The 17,100-nt window shown below is 38.2% G+C and overlaps 1 protein-coding gene across 1 annotated transcript in view; it reads left to right on the plus strand.

The window, feature by feature from the left end:
* Positions 1-17,100, plus strand: part of erfl3 (Ets2 repressor factor like 3) — a 49,479-nt gene that overhangs the window by 17,857 nt on the left and 14,522 nt on the right. The window contains exon 2 of the mRNA XM_058746357.1: positions 8,970-9,204. Coding sequence (XP_058602340.1) covers positions 8,970-9,204 — 235 coding nt within the window. The remainder of the gene's footprint in view (positions 1-8,969; positions 9,205-17,100) is intronic.

Consider the following 17,100-nt stretch of genomic DNA (forward strand, 5'->3'; position numbering starts at 1 on the left):
ACACACACCGACACACACTGTGCCTGTTGCTTGTTTTTCTTTATTATCTTTATCACTCCGTGCTGCGAAATGTTTGTGCGTCGGTTGGCGTGACTCTCGTTGAAAGTTTGTGACTCCCATCAGATCTGATTCAAATGAGAGGAAAGTGAAAAATGTTATAGTGCAGATGCTTTGAGTCAAACTCTGTCCCTCACACACACACACATGCACGCACATATACAGGAAGCAGAGATGTTGTTGTGGTGCAGAACAGTTGCTAACTTCCTGTACCGCAATGGTGACACATTCCAGGAAACACCCAGTCACACGTACATATACGCACACATGCACGCGTACGCAAACACACTTTACTGTAACTCTCTAGTGCATTTAACCCTACTGCTCCTGCTGTACAGGCGTTCAACCACAGCACTAAAATACGTGGGGTGACATAGGGGTGATATAACCTGTCAGTTTCATAGCCTGTCAATGACACGTCAGACAGTTGCATCACTTGGCTGATATATCTTAACTGCAACGTGTTTGTGCTGTTTGACACAATTGGGGTACCTTGAGAAAGTGACCTTGAGAAAAGGGGTTCACCAGGGGCGGGTACTGGGTCCGCTAACAATCTTACACAAACACTCACACACTCTGTTCAGTAATGTGTTAAGGTGGGTGGGCTGAACTCTCATTTTCGCACCTACCTGTTGGAACATTAACACTAACTGGAGAGAGGCTGTGTATGTGTGTGACTATACTTGTGAGGGTCAAATTTTGTCCTTGCAAATGTAGTGAAACATGCTAAGAACTGACATGTAATGGTATTTTAAGTGTCCTTTACTATTTGAAAGATTCACAAATCATGCTTAGGTTTATATCTAATGGTGTCAAGATAATTCTCACAAAAGTAAAAGTTTCAAGTTTGGGTTTACCAATAGGATGAAGTAAATGTCATTATCTTGGTAAAACCAGTGAGTCTGTGAGGGGTCTGCTCTTAATATAGCTATAGTGTTTGTTTGTGTGTGTGAGAGAGAGTGGAAATGGAATGAAGTGTTTGACTGCAGTAGTGTGAGAAGTTTGAGATGGTAATTTAAATGAGAGAGAGAGTGATAGGGGATGAGTGGCTCTTGTCTAGGGATTGAGTGAATAAGTGATGTTCACAGAGAGAGATGGAAAGGAGAGATAGAAGTGTAATGAGCAGAGGATGAGAAGACAAATATACTGCAAGCTCTGGGATGCGGGATGCTCCACCTCTCCTGTGTGTACTAATATTTTGCACATACTCAACACACAATGAGTAAAGAGATGTGTGTGAAGAAAGACATGCTTAGCTATTCCACCCAAAAAGTTCTGTCATCTTTTACTTACCCTCATGTTGTTCCAAACCCACATTACTTTATTCAGTGGAGAAAAATAATATTTCAAAGAATATGTGGCCTTGCGAAAAGAGGTTCAGCATGGGTGGATTCTGGGTCCACTAACAATTTGCAATAATGATATGACTTTGTAATTTTATTTTGAGTTTGGCAGTGCCTTATCACAGTATGTTTTCATTTTACGGAAAAGAGTGGTTTGGAGATTCTTCCACAAGTTTTCATTTGTGTTCCATGAGAGAAAGTAGGTCATACAGGTTTGGAATGACATGAGGATGAGTAAATGATGACAGAATTTTTATTTTTGGGTCAACTATCGTTTACTACAATGTGTTTTTGTTGTGAGCTTTCTGAGGAAGTAATTGTTTTCTTCACACACACTATGTGCTTATCTTTTTGTGTCAGGAATTAAAAAAGAGAAATTATGCAAATGTTTTTTTTTTTCATTGCATACCTCTCCACCCTTTTCTCTCTTTCTCTCTCTTGGTTCCTGGAAAGAGCTGTAACTGGTTGGAGAAGTACTGAAGTGTGAAAGAAGAAAGTTACAGTGAAAAAGTGTGAAACCCCTTAACTTTGTGTTTCATCCTTTCATTTGCACTTAATCTCTCTTTGCCCCCCTCCCCTCTCTATTTCTAAAACAATAACCCCAGTGTGTTTGTCTATTTTTGGACCTTCAAGGCCACCACTAACCCCCTGGTCTTATTTCGAAGTTCTTCAAGGCACATCATGAAACAGCTCTTGTGTGCGTGTGAGTGTTTACAGTGGACAGTTAAATTTGACCCTGTTCATACTCAGGTTTACACTCATTCATCTGTTGTAATGCATGCTCTCTCTCTTTTCTCTGTATAAATAATCTTAAACAGCAGTGTGGTTTTACTCTGCTCACTGAGAGACTCTGATTTCTTTTTATATTATATTTTCTTAAATTCATGACATTAGTTCATTGTATTTAGCCAGTAAAACCACTGTTCAACCAACAGGTGACCAGTGCTGGTGTGGAGTTTTTGTCACACTGTAAGATTAGTATTAACAAGATCCATGATCATTTCAGCCTGAACGTAACTGTTAATTTTATAATGGATTGTTTTGTGATCCTGTCGCAATGTAATGCAGAATTTGCAATAATGTAACGCAGAAGCATACAGGAGTTAAAAACTACATTTACAGCAAACTCTCAAGCCGGCGTGTGAGAACTGGAGCACAGCTCATTTCACATGCGAAGTGGGCGTTTCGGTTTTTACAATCAAAGTAAAACTAAAATATTTATTTTTGTGGCACAGTAAACTTTTGTACCTTCATAAGCAGAATTTATTGAATAATAATTGAAAAATGTGTGATTAACCCTTTTAAATATTTTTTTTAACATCAAAGCAGCTTGTAATGTCACGACTAAATTTTAATTACACTGAATTTTAAAACCGAAAGATATATAAACAAACTGGTTTTTGTTCAAAGGTTATGTTGTTCAGGTAATGTGGCACAGTTTTGAGAAAAGTTTAATTAGAAAAGGACATAAGAGACACAGTATGTTGTCAAAAAGAGATCGGTCTCAACATGCTCATCCACACACACTCACAAATTCACTTGTGGCCTCAAGACACACACTTTGAATGCTGACTTTGTGCTATATTCAGCCCTTACACTCACCTGTTAGTGTTAAACCACTGATGATCTGTCTCCTTTCTCTTCACACCGAGTTATTTTCTATCAGTTTACATACACACACACACACACACACACACACACACACATACTTGCTCACAGTCTCAGCAGAGGTGTGAAAATGACCAGGGAACAGTCACAAGTCCAGTGTATGTTACATAAAGATCTAGTGCCACTGAAATTACAGGAAATGAAATTGTGCCCATACTGCGTAGTAGTCCTGTTGGAAACAGAAGAAAAGGCTTCAGTACTTTTGGAGAGCGATGTAGAATGATATCCTTCTGAATCGTAATGAATTTGATTTATCTATCCATCCTCTTTTTTCCAAACTCTCTTTGTTGGCAGCTCCCATCTGAGAAAAGAGGAGACAGAGGAAGAGCTGTCTTTGTTTTGCTTTTTTCCAGCCAACAGCTGAATCCCTCCTCTGTGCTGCCTGACAGAAACTCCTTCAGAACTTTTTGAGAAGTTATTTTGAGTCTCTCTCTCTCTCTCTCTCTTGTCTGCTCGCTTTCTCAATTTCAATTTCAAAGCACTTTATCGGCATAGTGGTTTTGCATATAGTTTTATTAAAACATCAACGCACACAAGATTATAAAGTTGCAAAAGTTTTAAATTTAATGCGTCCTTAACTGAAAAAAAGTATTAATTTCTTTTTTTTTACTTTTCTTTGCGCAAAAAAAGTATTCTCGTAGCTTCATAACATTACAGTTGAGCCACTGATGTCACATGGACTGTTTTAACAATGTCCTTACTACCTTTCTGGACTTTGAACGTGGTAGTACCCTTGCTGTCTATGGAGAGTCAGAAAGCTCTCAGATTTCATCAAAAATGTCTTAATTTGTACAGTGGCCGAGAGAGCTCAACGCGCTGCAAATAGAAAAAACACCTGCAAATTAAGAAAACAACTTCATCAATTTGACAACACACGAGCTGCAAACTCTCACAACACAACCAAACAAAGAAACGCACTGCAAATAAAAATCTTTATTTGGTTGTGTTGTGAGCATTTGCAGCGCGTTTCTTTATTTGTTTGCATTGTGAGCATTTGCAGCACCTGCTGTCAAACTGATGAAGATGTTTTCTTGATTTGCTGGTGCTTTTTTTAAATTTGCATGTGTTTTCTGAAGTTGCAGCGCGTTGAGCTCTCAGCCACTGTAAATTTGTGTTCTGAAGATGAACAAAGGTTGTATACAGTCAAAAGTCAAAAGAGTTCAAATAACAGTTTGAAATAAAATATGAATTAAAATATGATATGAACTAAATACCATAAACCAAAATGTCAGTACATATTAAGACTACTTTCTTGTAGAGAAAATGAATGAGCGAGTGATATAAAGATCAGAGCTTTTTTGGGATCTGATGTTGTGCAGTTCAAGTGACAGATGCATGTCTGCCCTCCTCCAGTAATGCCTGCATTTGACCTCTTTCAGACATTTTAGGAAAATGGGGAATGAGGTCTTGAAATGCGTTACAGAGTGTGAAAGTGTGTCTCTGTGGGTCGCCCTGTCTTTCTTTCTGTATTCACACGCCACTGTGCAGAGCAGAAGCGGTAGTTTCCTCGGATGCTCTGAATTCTTTAAATACTTCCTATGTAAGACTAAAGTGCAGGAGTGCCTGCGAGATTTACATTCTCGAGTGACAACAGACTACTAGAAGAGCTATGATCTCATCCCTCTCTCTCTCTCTCACCCCATCCCCCTTTCCCTCTCTCTATTGTTTCCCTCTCTCCCACTCCCTCCTCAGGCCCCCTCTTTTCTTTTCCTCCTCTTTTCTCTCATCTCTTTTCTCTTCTGTTTCTTGTCTTGTCTCTTCTCTCTGTCATCTCACTCAGTTTTCCACGTTCTTCTAAGTTTTCTTCTCTCTTTTTAACTCTCAAACACTCAGGCGTCCCAGGACAGAGAGAATATCTTCCAACAACGCACACTCAGGCAGTCAGGTTGTTGCATTATTGATGCGGTGTTTGTGGGTCTGTCTTCTCTCCTCTGTAATGGGGATCTAGTGTCTCCCCTGGGGGGGAGTGGGGCAAAGAGAGGGAGAGAAGGCAGCGTACGGGGAGGACGAAGGTCACAAAGGTTAAGTAGGGTGGGGGGGATGAGGTCATACACTCTCACACAACCCAGCATGCTATTAAGACACTTGCACAACTCCTTAAGATACACAACTCATCATCACACACGTGGACTTCATGTTTTTTCCACTTTCAAAAACAAGAAATTGTCCATGGCTTGTTTGATTTTTACATTAGGGCTTGATTTTTTTTTTTTTAGAGTCCTATGAAATCTGTTTAATTTTCCCCAAAGTTCTGCATTGCATAAATCATAGGACCCTATATTAGGGGTTGGACTCTTTCGACACAATCCGATTTGGTTCATGTCAGTTCCAAAATTCAAATCAAATTTTTTTTGGCAAATTTTGTGTTAAGATACCAATTTAAAGGTGTATTAAAATATGTGTGTTGTAATCCACCAATAGAATTAGGAAGAAGGGGAATAATAACCTAGCATGAGAGGCTTTTGTCTGGGAAAATGAAATGCCATCAGAACAACCTTTTAGCGTCGTCATTGTCAACCAGTGCAGGTTTTGTTTTCTGTGGATGTGCACAAAGAAGAAATTTGTGAAGACTTGGTTTTCTTTAAATCTGGAGTTGGTGATGAACAATGATGATTGGTTGCTTTTATTAAAATGTTGTTGTAAAATGACCTTGGCTTATGTGAAGGTTTCTGTGTATTTTTGTTTGCACTGTGAAGCGAAACTTTTTGTGATGTAAAACTGCAGATGCGTCATCCATTCCATATTTGCAGGCCAAAAAAAGATAATTTTTCGTTCAGCAAGGATGCACGAAATTGATAATTGACCATAATTAAATATTTCGGTAACACTTTAGTATATGGAGCAATTCTCACTATTAACTAGTTGCTTATTAGCATGCCTATTATTAACATATTGCCTGTTTATTAGTACTTATAAAGCGCACATTCTGCATTTTCTACATCCCTAATCCTACCCAATATCTAAACTTAACAACGACCTAACTATTAATAAGCAACATATTAGTAGTTTATTGTGGCAAAAGTCATAGATAATGGTTTAATACAGAGAATTTGACCTTAAAATAAATTGTGACCAATATTTCTATTTAAAATAAACACTTTTCTGTTCATTTAAAGAACACACTTTCACACTTCGTTAATCAACTGTTTTCAACTAATAATAATATGAAATGTTTCTTAAGCACCAGAGTAGCATAATGAAATGTTTTCTGAAGGATTATGTGTCACTAAACTGAAGTAATGGATTTACAAATTAATTAAAAGATATTAAAACAGAAAACGGATATTTTAAATTGCATTAAAATGTACAATATTATTTTATGTCAAATAAATAATATCAGCCTTGAGAGCATAAAATACTTTTAAAATACTTCAAAAACATAAACAAAATCCCACAGACCCCGTACTTTTGAACAGTAGTGTTCATACTTGTGCATTAGTAGAGAAATGCAGGGGTGTCGTGTGACACGATGTGGGTGTGAAACATGGCTCATTACAAAGCATTTATGCTGGGACACTCTGTAATCACCTGTAACATGATTAATAACACACACACACACACAGTGCCTGAAGAGGTTTCATCCTAAAACATGAGCCTACTGTTAGAGTTTGTTCACAGCCGTTCATCCTGAGATGAATATACGCTCACATTCATTCAGATCACACCTGAATCAGAGCGCTGGATGAGTTGAATTGTATGAGTGATTGTAGATCTGCATGTGAATCAACATTTATGTTTGAATGTGTGTTACGATAGAGCAGTAACTGTATCTGTGCCTGCTGGTGAGTGAGTGTGTGTGTGTTTGTGTGTGACTCATAGTGTCTCCTCTTCATTGTTCATCAGGGAGTTTGACAGACATATTGAATTTAGCTCAAACTTCTTACCAAGGATCCTTTTCATGTGTGTGCACGTGTGTGTGTGTGTGTGTGTGTGAGAGAGAGAGAGAGAATGTGAGCTGTGAAACCAGATCCCTGTCTGCAGCTCCTGAAGTCAGACTTCGCTCTCTGGTGCATGGTACATTTGACCTCTTAAAGGAGCAATCAGATGTACCCTCTAAGAGTTTGTGTGTGTGCGTGTGTGTGATGTTTTGAGAGCAAGTAGAGGTTATAGGATGTGCTCAGTGTTCAGTAAACGTACTTCTGTTCATTTGCTGAAGGTAAAAGGGTGATAAACGTCTTTCCAGTCCGGGTGTAAAAAACACATTGATATTTATTTATCAACTGCCTCTCAAAATGTACAGAAAAGGCACTGTTTTTCAATGGGTTCCTGTCTTGAAGAAAGAAAAAATGTTATTCAGGTTGTTGTCAGGTAGAAACAGGAAAAACAACCACTTGAGTGTGTATTTTAGATCTGTTGAGTCATCAGGAGGAAGTGATTTGTCTGATTCTATGAATCAGTAAATTGTCGGAAGTTGTTGAGGAGTGTTAGGATCATTTATAATAAAAGCAAAACTGATTCAAGGTTGATTTGAAACTCTACACGGTCTGATCTAAATGGATAAAAAAGTATCCCAAATGTCTTATAAAGGTATAAATGAGAATGGTTTTGCAGAGAAAAGACACCTTTTATTCTGCAGGAATGAAGTGAAGGTTTAAATGTAGTTAAACTCAAGGTAGCTCTATTAGAGACCATTTAGACAGTCTGAATAATGCTTAAATCCCAAAGTAAAGCTGGTAAAGAAAAACTTTCCTTGTGTTTGGGTGTGTTCCTACTTAACCTTATTTTGGGGACATATTTGTACCAATAAGTGAGCCAAATGTGACGAAACCTCCTATTGGAGATGTCTTTATTTGTAAAAGTGGTATAAAATGGGAAAAAATATGTTTTTTATTGTAAAAATGCAGAAAGTTTCCTCTTTAGTTGTAAGTTAGGGTTAGGTTATAGTATTTAACTAGAAGTCTATAAAATGTCCCAATTTACATAGCCAAGTAAATGTGTGTGTTTGTGTTTGTGTGTGTGTGGAGAGAAGGGCCTCTGTGTGTGAAACTGAGTGTTAAGAGGATCAGTTGTTGAGGAACGACTGTGAGCCGTTACCCTATCCGACCTTTACCAGCCTCAGCCTAACCTGACCCTGCCTGACCCCACTTCACCCGTCCTCACCCTCAGTGACTGGACACCCTCCATCCTCTCTGCAGCCCTTTCAAATCATTTCTTGATTGTAGAATATGCTAATCGCATCAGATTGTTTGTTAGATTGAGAGTGAGGTTTCCGGTGACTCTCAAATCAGACCTCAAGGTGATTGATGATAAGAGATGTGACGATATAGAGCTTTTTGAAGATTTACATTTATACATTTGGTAGAAGCTGTTTTTCTTGCAGTTAATTCTCTGTCAATCGAATTCAGTTTTTGTAGTTATAACCAATATGGCTGATATTACGAATCTAAACTGTTACCTGCTTGTAAAATGATTTTTATTTTAATTAACATTTTTAATGTAAAGTAGAAAAGATGGTTAATAAGTACTATTGGAACCTGACACAGATAAATGTATAGATTGAATGCTCATATTATAATGTTGTGATGCTATAATTCACAGTAATTGTAATTTGTGTGGTTTTCAATTTATTTGGACAAAGTTGTAAAGAATTTTAATATCGGCCGTTTATTGGTTTTGGCCAGAATTTTATTTTAGAGGATTTGGGCTTTATTTTATGTGTAAACTGAAAAGTAGGGGAATGGGATCTGCCCATGGCCAAGGTCAAACTTTGATATGATATACATGCAATATAGCGTATGATGCAGCGTGCATGCCTACTGAATATGATGATGACAGCAGCGAAAGGGAGGATCGCTGGCCTTGTTAGTCAGTCAATAACATTACCCAGCAGACATCTTTCTTTGCATCTGTACATATCAGCCATAGTCTGATCTCTCCTTTCTGCTCTCTCCGTCTCTGCAGGGTTTGCGTTCCCAGACTGGGCCTATAAGCCCGAGTCCAGTCCTGGCTCCAGACAGATCCAGCTGTGGCACTTTATCCTAGAGCTGCTGAGGAAGGAGGAGTATCATGATGTGATTGCCTGGCAGGGAGATTACGGGGAGTTTGTGATCAAAGACCCTGATGAGGTGGCCAGGCTGTGGGGCGCCCGCAAGTGCAAACCTCAGATGAACTACGACAAACTCAGCAGAGCTCTCAGGTAAGTCTTCTGTCTTTGCCTTCATTCCTGTTTACAATAAAGTTTACATTACATTTATTTCAGACACAGTCCCCCTTGTGGTTTAATGGTTAACTTTCGATTACCAGGCCAGACAAAGGAAGCTCTTTAATGCTCTTTTAACTGACTTAATTTCTGCAACCACTATTTTGAGGGTTACGATTTGTCCCTTTTATTATTTACGACTGGTCTGTCTTTTCCTCCTTATACCATCTTTGGGCCAACCAAAGTAAGCTGATTATTACAAAACATGGTCCATCTTCAAACACATCCAACCTTTTAACCATTTGCTATTTTAAAAGTAAAATCCTAGACTGTTTTAGATTGACCAATGAAGACTGAGGCCTTTTTCTGCTCAGTCTAATTGTAGAGGAGGGAGCTAAAGCGTCCGACTCTTGTGTTGCGTTATGGGATTGACCCTTACGCGGGAGAGTTATAACTGCATGGAGTCTGATCTCTCAGTAATCCTGGTCCATTTACCTGTGCAAGAGCTGATCTCATTACAGTACAGACAGGTCAATGTGTTCTGAGCAGCCGACGGTTTTAGCCTTCACTTCATTTTCTGACCTGATCTGCATTTGCTCATTTGTACCTTTATTTTCGTTCATGACTCACCTGCTTTAGCAGATCAGCGCTGATCCTCAAAGTGGATGGAGAGTGACCCACTTTCTGCCTTTATTTTGAAAGCTTCTCAGGACAGACCTCATACACTACAGCTGAGTTAAGCCACATAAGGGTTCAGTGCTGGACGTAATCAATCAAACACTCTATTGATTACCATCAGTGTATGATCCAGTGCAGTTAAACCACTACAGTGGATGTGGGATTTGTTAAAGGGATAGTAATTCTGCCAACAGAGTTACAAAGAAACAGCAAGCATACACATTGAATTAAATGTGATATTTTGAAGTGGTTTTTGCATTTAAAAAAAACATACTTCAGTAATTTTTTATTTACTTTTAAATGATTTTTATTTGTTCCTAACCTGGATGCACTATTGATAAAAAACCTATTGACTTTCATAGAGCAGAGACATTGTAGTTTACCTCAAATCTTAAACTACAGTTGTTTATTTATATATATTTATATAACAACTATACTTGCAGATTATATCATATTGATGAATAAAATACCACTTAATAGTACTTAAAAAGACCACACGTTCTTCTTAACATACTTGGGTACACTTTATAATAATGTCAAATTAAACATTTGAAAATTTTTAACTGAATATTTTATTTTTTTATTATGCTTTATAGTACCTTTTTTATGTGTTGAGTAAAAGGGACTTGTTTAGTAAGATTTTACCTGAAGATTTTAGATTTTTTTTTTTAATCATGTTAATTTAAAAAATCTTGTAGAATATTATCTGCTGTATTTTTGTGCTTATTTTATTTTATTTTGTGTTTGTAGATGTATTCCAACTCTGTTTTTGCCATGAAAAAAAGCCTTAGATGCTGACATGTCAATAAAAATAAATTACTACTAACACACTAAGGTACATGTAAAGTACTTACAATTACAATTTTAAACTGTAGTTTGTTTTTGATATTACATTTAAAAACAATATATATTTTAAATGTACCAAACTGCAACTATCGTTACAAATTTACTTAAATAGGTGACATACAAGTTTCAACAGAAATTACATTAAAGTATATTTTAGTTTACCATAAATGCTTTTCAATACATTCAGCAGTACACTTTAACCACATTGCAAAGACAGTATTACCCGTTTAATTCTAAGACTCAGAAAGACTGTTAAAAACCACATAAACTAAACAAAATAGCTGTTTTGTTGAAAGAAACCTTGAAACCATGAAAGGATTTATTGTGACTGCTTAAAGGAATATTTATTGGAATCTGCTGTCTGTGCCTGATCTTGAGCGCTGTGTTGCAGTGTTGCCATGTCCTCATATTTACAAGCGCATTTAGGTATGTTGTTTGGTCTTAGCTCATAAAAGCTAGGCACTTTATGGAGTTAATAAAGTGGTCTGTTGTGGATATGAGATATATGATTTTTTGGTGTTATGAAACATAAAGCATTTGGGTGTTTTAGTGTTTTTTTGGAGATGGTCCTCACTGCAGAACACAAGATCCAGGGGGTGGAGTTGGATCTAGATCCAACTCCTTCCACCTTACATAGACCTAAACCTACCCGTCTCCACACCCTGATCCATAAACCCACCCATCCCCACCCCTAAACCTACCAATCTCCACCCCCTGGATGTGGATCCAACTCCGCCCCCTGGATCTTTTGTTCTGCTGTGAGGGGGCTACTGGTTTTTTGTGCTTGTCCTTGATTGTTGTTTTTTTTTCTATGAAGATCTGGCAACACTGACAATCACCGCAGGGCTCGTGAGTCGTGAGCGCTATTAGCCCCGTCTCAAAAGAGCTAAGGTTAAAGTCAGTGTAAAGTGATATTAAAATATGTGTTCTGAGTTTGTCACACTACAGAAAAAATTGTTATTAAGCACCCAGCCAAATTTGAATGGTAAAAACAACCCCGCCAAGTAACTAAAATAAGTTATCAAAATCTTTGAAATATAAGCAGGACTCTCTGCTCTCAAACGCTGGGGGCGTGTCTGCTGTCGGCGCTGAAACCACGCCCACTCGTGGGAAAGCGGCAGTCTCTCTCAACTATCAAATACCGCTACAACCTGAATGGATGCTAGCTACTGATGCTACCTCTAGTAGTTTAATTGGATTTATACAGCCATACATGTTTGAGCGTGCAAGTTCCTTATTTAATTGTAGACGCGCGGCAAGCGCACTCAACACGCCTCAGCGCTGCAGAGCGCGGCTCATGGTTGCTTAGCAACGGCAAACACCACTAGAGCGCAAGCTCCGGTTCGCTTTGAAAGAAGAGAAAGCGGTACAGCTTGCGTTTCCATGCATTTTTAGATGCGAATTGTGAACGCTCCATGTTTTTAAATTGTATGTATTCTGCCACATATTGATGTCTCTGGGCTAAGACCCAGGTATCCATTCACCCTAGGCCTAGAACCGTCCCTGCCTAAAATCTGTATATCTAACAAAAGACGAACTAAGAACTTGACCTCTCAACAGTTATTATAGTGTTAGGGGCGGGGTCAAGCACGGTGGCTCCGTTGCATCATCGAGCCACCGTTTTAGCCCCGCCCAAAAAATCTTGAACACAGAATTGGTTTAATGGTTTAACTCCACAATTCAGGACTACATAGGTCGGAGTCTTTGTAATGTATTTCAGCAATACATTTCTAACATTTGTAATGTGTTTAGAAACAATTCTCAGAATTCTCTTTATACTGACTTTAAGACTTACGGCTTCTTTCACTGTTATTTTCTTACATCTCACATAGCTACACCGAAGAGACATTTCTGATGCATGTTCAAATACGTCATTGCCAACTAGTTGCTCAGTTCAGTTCTGTACACACTGTGTAGAATTTCTGTAAATGCAGTTGTCACTACCTGTATTTTAATGAATTATGTGTGTACATAACGTGATTAAGGAGTAAAAGGTGAAGTGACAACCGAATTTAGCTGCAGTGTGTACGTGGCCAGTGTGAGGTTATTAATGATGCAGTTCACTACCATGACCTGGTGTACTTTGCTGATTATATGTTAATTGATGATATTTTCCCAACACGATCCATTATTGAAGTCCTGCCACATCTGATAGAATCTGTAGCATTTGTCAAGTCCATATTAGTATCAGTGAGTAGGCCACTATGTATACTGCTGATTACTGATGTAAAGCCAGACTTTGCAGCAATAGTGTGTAATGTTGTGCTATGGGATTGGATTTAGGGAATCACATCATGTAATCCATGGCAGTTAGGAGACAGTTTTAGCTGAGAGATTTTGCATGGTTGCAAACACTGACAAGATCCCATGTTAAAGGGGTCCTATTATTATGCTTTTTCACTTTTTGAATTTTAGTCAGTGTGTAGTGTGTATGTTTGGGCATAAAAAGATCTACAAAGTTACAAATCTCAAAGTCCACTCCAAAGGGAGATATTTCATTTTTAAAAATCCCTTTTCAAGAACAACAACGAGCGGCTTGTTTGAACTACAAAGTTGTTTTCCTGTATTTGTGACATCACAAAGAGGTCCATTAGAATATCATTAAAATAAACCCCGCCTATGGAAATTCCAATAGTTGGCGTGTGGGAAGAACGCTTGGTTGAGCACTGCACGTTTCAAAATCGAAACCCGGTGCGGGTGTTTTTATATCACTGTATTTATGAAGGAAACCGACTGTCTTCAGAATATTTTGGATGTCATTTTCATTTCATCTTGTATATAATGTCTGATAAAGCAGCGTTTGTGAGCGGAGCTCTGCTTTATGTACAGCGTTACCGGGGAAACCTCGCTCTCTACTCCAACAGCGCCTTCTGATGGAAGAGAAATAATTTGCATATATATGCCGCCACAAATAGTGTAACTCTGTGGGACTATGGGATAAATAAATTCAACTGTATAACAGTTTCACTGCAAATCATTTTATAATGTTAGAATTAAAGAACAATAAACATAATACTTATTACCGTTGCACTTATCTGTACATAGTAAATGCAGTTATTTTTAAGCTGTTGTTGAAATCGTATCTAAAATGTGATTTAGCCAAAAAAAAAAACAACAACAATAACGTTACCACTTTAATACGTGCAAAGGTTCTGCGCGATCCTCTTGTTCAATATTCTCGGGTCTGAATCAATATGGCAATATTGACGAACTTGCTGTTTTGGCAAGGGGCGGGGCAGGACTGAAACACCGTCTAAGCTGTTCGCCAATCACAACGCACTGGGACAGCTAACCAATCACAACACATTTAGTTTTTTTGGAAGGCGGGCCTTCATCAAACCCGGAGCCGTTTGTGCCAGGCTGGGGAGAAAGGTATTGTAATAATGTAAATTATGTGAAAAATAATGCGATTTTCGAAACACCAAGCATGAGAGCATGTTCTAGTACACCCCCAAAACAAAATCAAGACTTTGTAAAAGAGCATAATAGGTCTCTTTTAACAGTGTAGTGAGGGATTAACATGTGTGTATGTGTGCTGGTGTGTTTTTCCATCAGTTATCCAGAAGACATAAACACTGTCTTAAAAGCTCTACCACTTATGTAGGATAATCCAAGTTCTACTTTACTTTTCATGATCTCTATTTTTAGCCTATTGTTTGTTTTTCCCAGATCAGATTTTGAGCTTAAATGTATTACTTTACAAAACAGAAAGTATAAAGAGAGTGAAGTGTAAACTGTTTACAAGCTGACAGCTGTGCTAAACTATGATGTCACCCTTCCTCTTAACTCTGTTATTACAAATGTGAATATGTGCTCAGTTCACACAAATGTGTATTTTGCCTTGTGTGTTTGAAAGAAAGTATAGCTATGAAGCCAAGCTACTTGTTGCTGTAATTATAAGTGATTTCTCTCAGACTGTCCCTGTCAGACTTAGACAAACACACACCGACACAGATAAGGTTGCCAGATTGTTCAAAACCTTAGTACCTTCAGTTAGATGAGTCCCTTTTTCTATAGAGTGAGAGCAAAAACGCTTTCAGAATTTGGAACACAACTGATCATTCATTCTGTATAAGCCTGTGCGCTCATCTAGAGAGGACCTGTAATCCTTAGGATTGGAATTTGTTTTTAAGTACACTGTAAAAAGTGATAAGTTGACTTAACTTAAAAAAATTGAGGAAACCTGTTGCCTTAAAATTAAGTACATAATAATTAAAAAAAGTTAAGTGAACTTGACAATTCAATTAACTTATTTTTTAAATGATCATTTACTTAAAATTTTTAAGGCAACGGGTTTCCTCAATTTTTTTAAGTTGTCAATTTATCACTTTTTACAGTGTAGTGTCAAATGAAATGCTCTTTTCACATAATCATTAAGCATCGAGGAATAAGTGATCTTGATCACCAAAAGTGCTACATCCTGGAAACACTGGATTCCAGCAGGCCTCCACATCTAAGGCATGGCCTGGTCAGGGAAGAAGTCCCATGATGCAACATTTCTCCATTTTATTAGTAGTCTCATATGGCCATAAGAAAATGACTTTCAGGGTCATTGTACCATATTTTTGAAGGTTTTCTTTCATTTCTTCTCACTTTGCTAAGAAACTTGTTTTACTGCCAAACTCTGTAAGCCATTTGTGTATAAGTTAATTGTGTAGAATATGCAGAATTTGGAATATGGACAGCATCAAGCATCTTTTTTGTTATTTAATTTCTTCATTTTGTTTCTTTTAAAATGCACCCAAATCATCACAAAATATTTTGGTCTACCTGCCCAAGCACACCTTTCGCACAGTTCAATCAAAACTAGATAAATTCAGTGACTTCAAACTGCTCAATCTGGCAACCCTGCAAAAAGTGCGTTTTGAAATCTGAACCTGGTAATTGTTGGACTGGTGGACCTTCATTTGCTGTCAGACAGAGACCTTGTGCTTTGATCATTCTCAGCATGAGTTCCTCTCTGTGTTCTGGGCACGAGATATGTGCATCGCCCTCGTCAGAAGGTCAAGCAGCCGCACATAACTTCTCATTTGAATCCTCTGTTCTCTTTCCTCTCTCTGCAGACCTTAGTCAGAGTAAACAGCGCATTACTGTGAATGCGCTTGCAGTGGAAGTCTGCAGGGCACGGAATTAAAAGCAGAATTGTGTAGGTTGTATTTTTGTGTAAGTGCTCGCATTAATTCTTTGGTACAAAAACTGTGTTATTTGGGCTATAACGTTACTTAAATTGTCTCCCACGTATCATGAAAAGGTTACAGGGTCTACATTACAAGAAATACTCACTGTAACTGTGCACAAACGAGTGATTTTTATTCTTACTTTTGAAACCATTGTAATGTTTATCCCAATGCAATCCCCCAGAAACTTCATTAACATGAAAGTCGCAATGAAAATGGAGTAACATCAGACCTTTTCTTTTGTATTTAGATGTTTATCTGAGTGTAACAGATTATTGAAATAGCATTTGAAAGCACATTAATGTTGAATCCAACATATGCTTATACATTTTTAACATGTGTTCAAGATGTGTAAATGAACCCAGATTAATAAATGCTGTAAAAATCTGTGTTTTAATAAACCTGAGGGATGAGTTGTAATTATTTTCTGGTAATACAGTTAGAACTTCCCTGTAAGACAGTATGGTCTTGTTCCTCTCTTCTTTTTTCCCTTTGTCTTCTTTCCTCTCCTCCATTCTTTTTTCTTTCATGATGTCAATGACTCACTGCCATTCCTCCACATCTACACCGCCTCCCTACCCCACAATCCCACACTCTACTCCTCCATCTGATTCATACCTTCAATCTGACACTTCTCAAACTCACAACAAGGCTTTCACATTCAACCCTGCAGCTTGTGACGTCCCTTTATTCCAGGACAAACGCTCCTTTTCAGACATTTCTTGGCCACTCTATGGCATGTGTTAAAGTCTGGGCTAATGCTCTAATCCTGACTGGAATTTTGACTTGATGTTGATGGAGTTCGGGGTGTTGTTTCAATTATGTTCTCCTGCGGACGGCCCGCTGGGACTCGACTCATCACCTTCCTGCCACACGCGTGTGGAAACTCCGCAAAAATGGAATTCTATTGTCCTGCTGTTGATGTTCCACTGAACGTCAGGACATTTCCTGTCTGGCTCCGAGCACGATGGACGCCCAAATACTCATTCCCTTCCTTATTAGATTTCATCCCTCTTTTGTCAAAACTGGCCCAAAAGAACTCATCAGAGCAGCTACATGCTAAGAATTTGTTCTTTACAAAGCCATCGAAGTGCCAGTTTTAGTCATGTGACCAATTTGAACCCATTGAAGACGTAGTTTCTGCGTGATACCATATTTGTTGTGGTATGGCATTGAGTTTGCAGCTTTAACG

The sequence above is a fragment of the Onychostoma macrolepis genome, chromosome 16 (assembly GCF_012432095.1).
Source record: "Onychostoma macrolepis isolate SWU-2019 chromosome 16, ASM1243209v1, whole genome shotgun sequence".
Classification (NCBI taxonomy): Eukaryota; Metazoa; Chordata; class Actinopteri; order Cypriniformes; family Cyprinidae; genus Onychostoma; species Onychostoma macrolepis.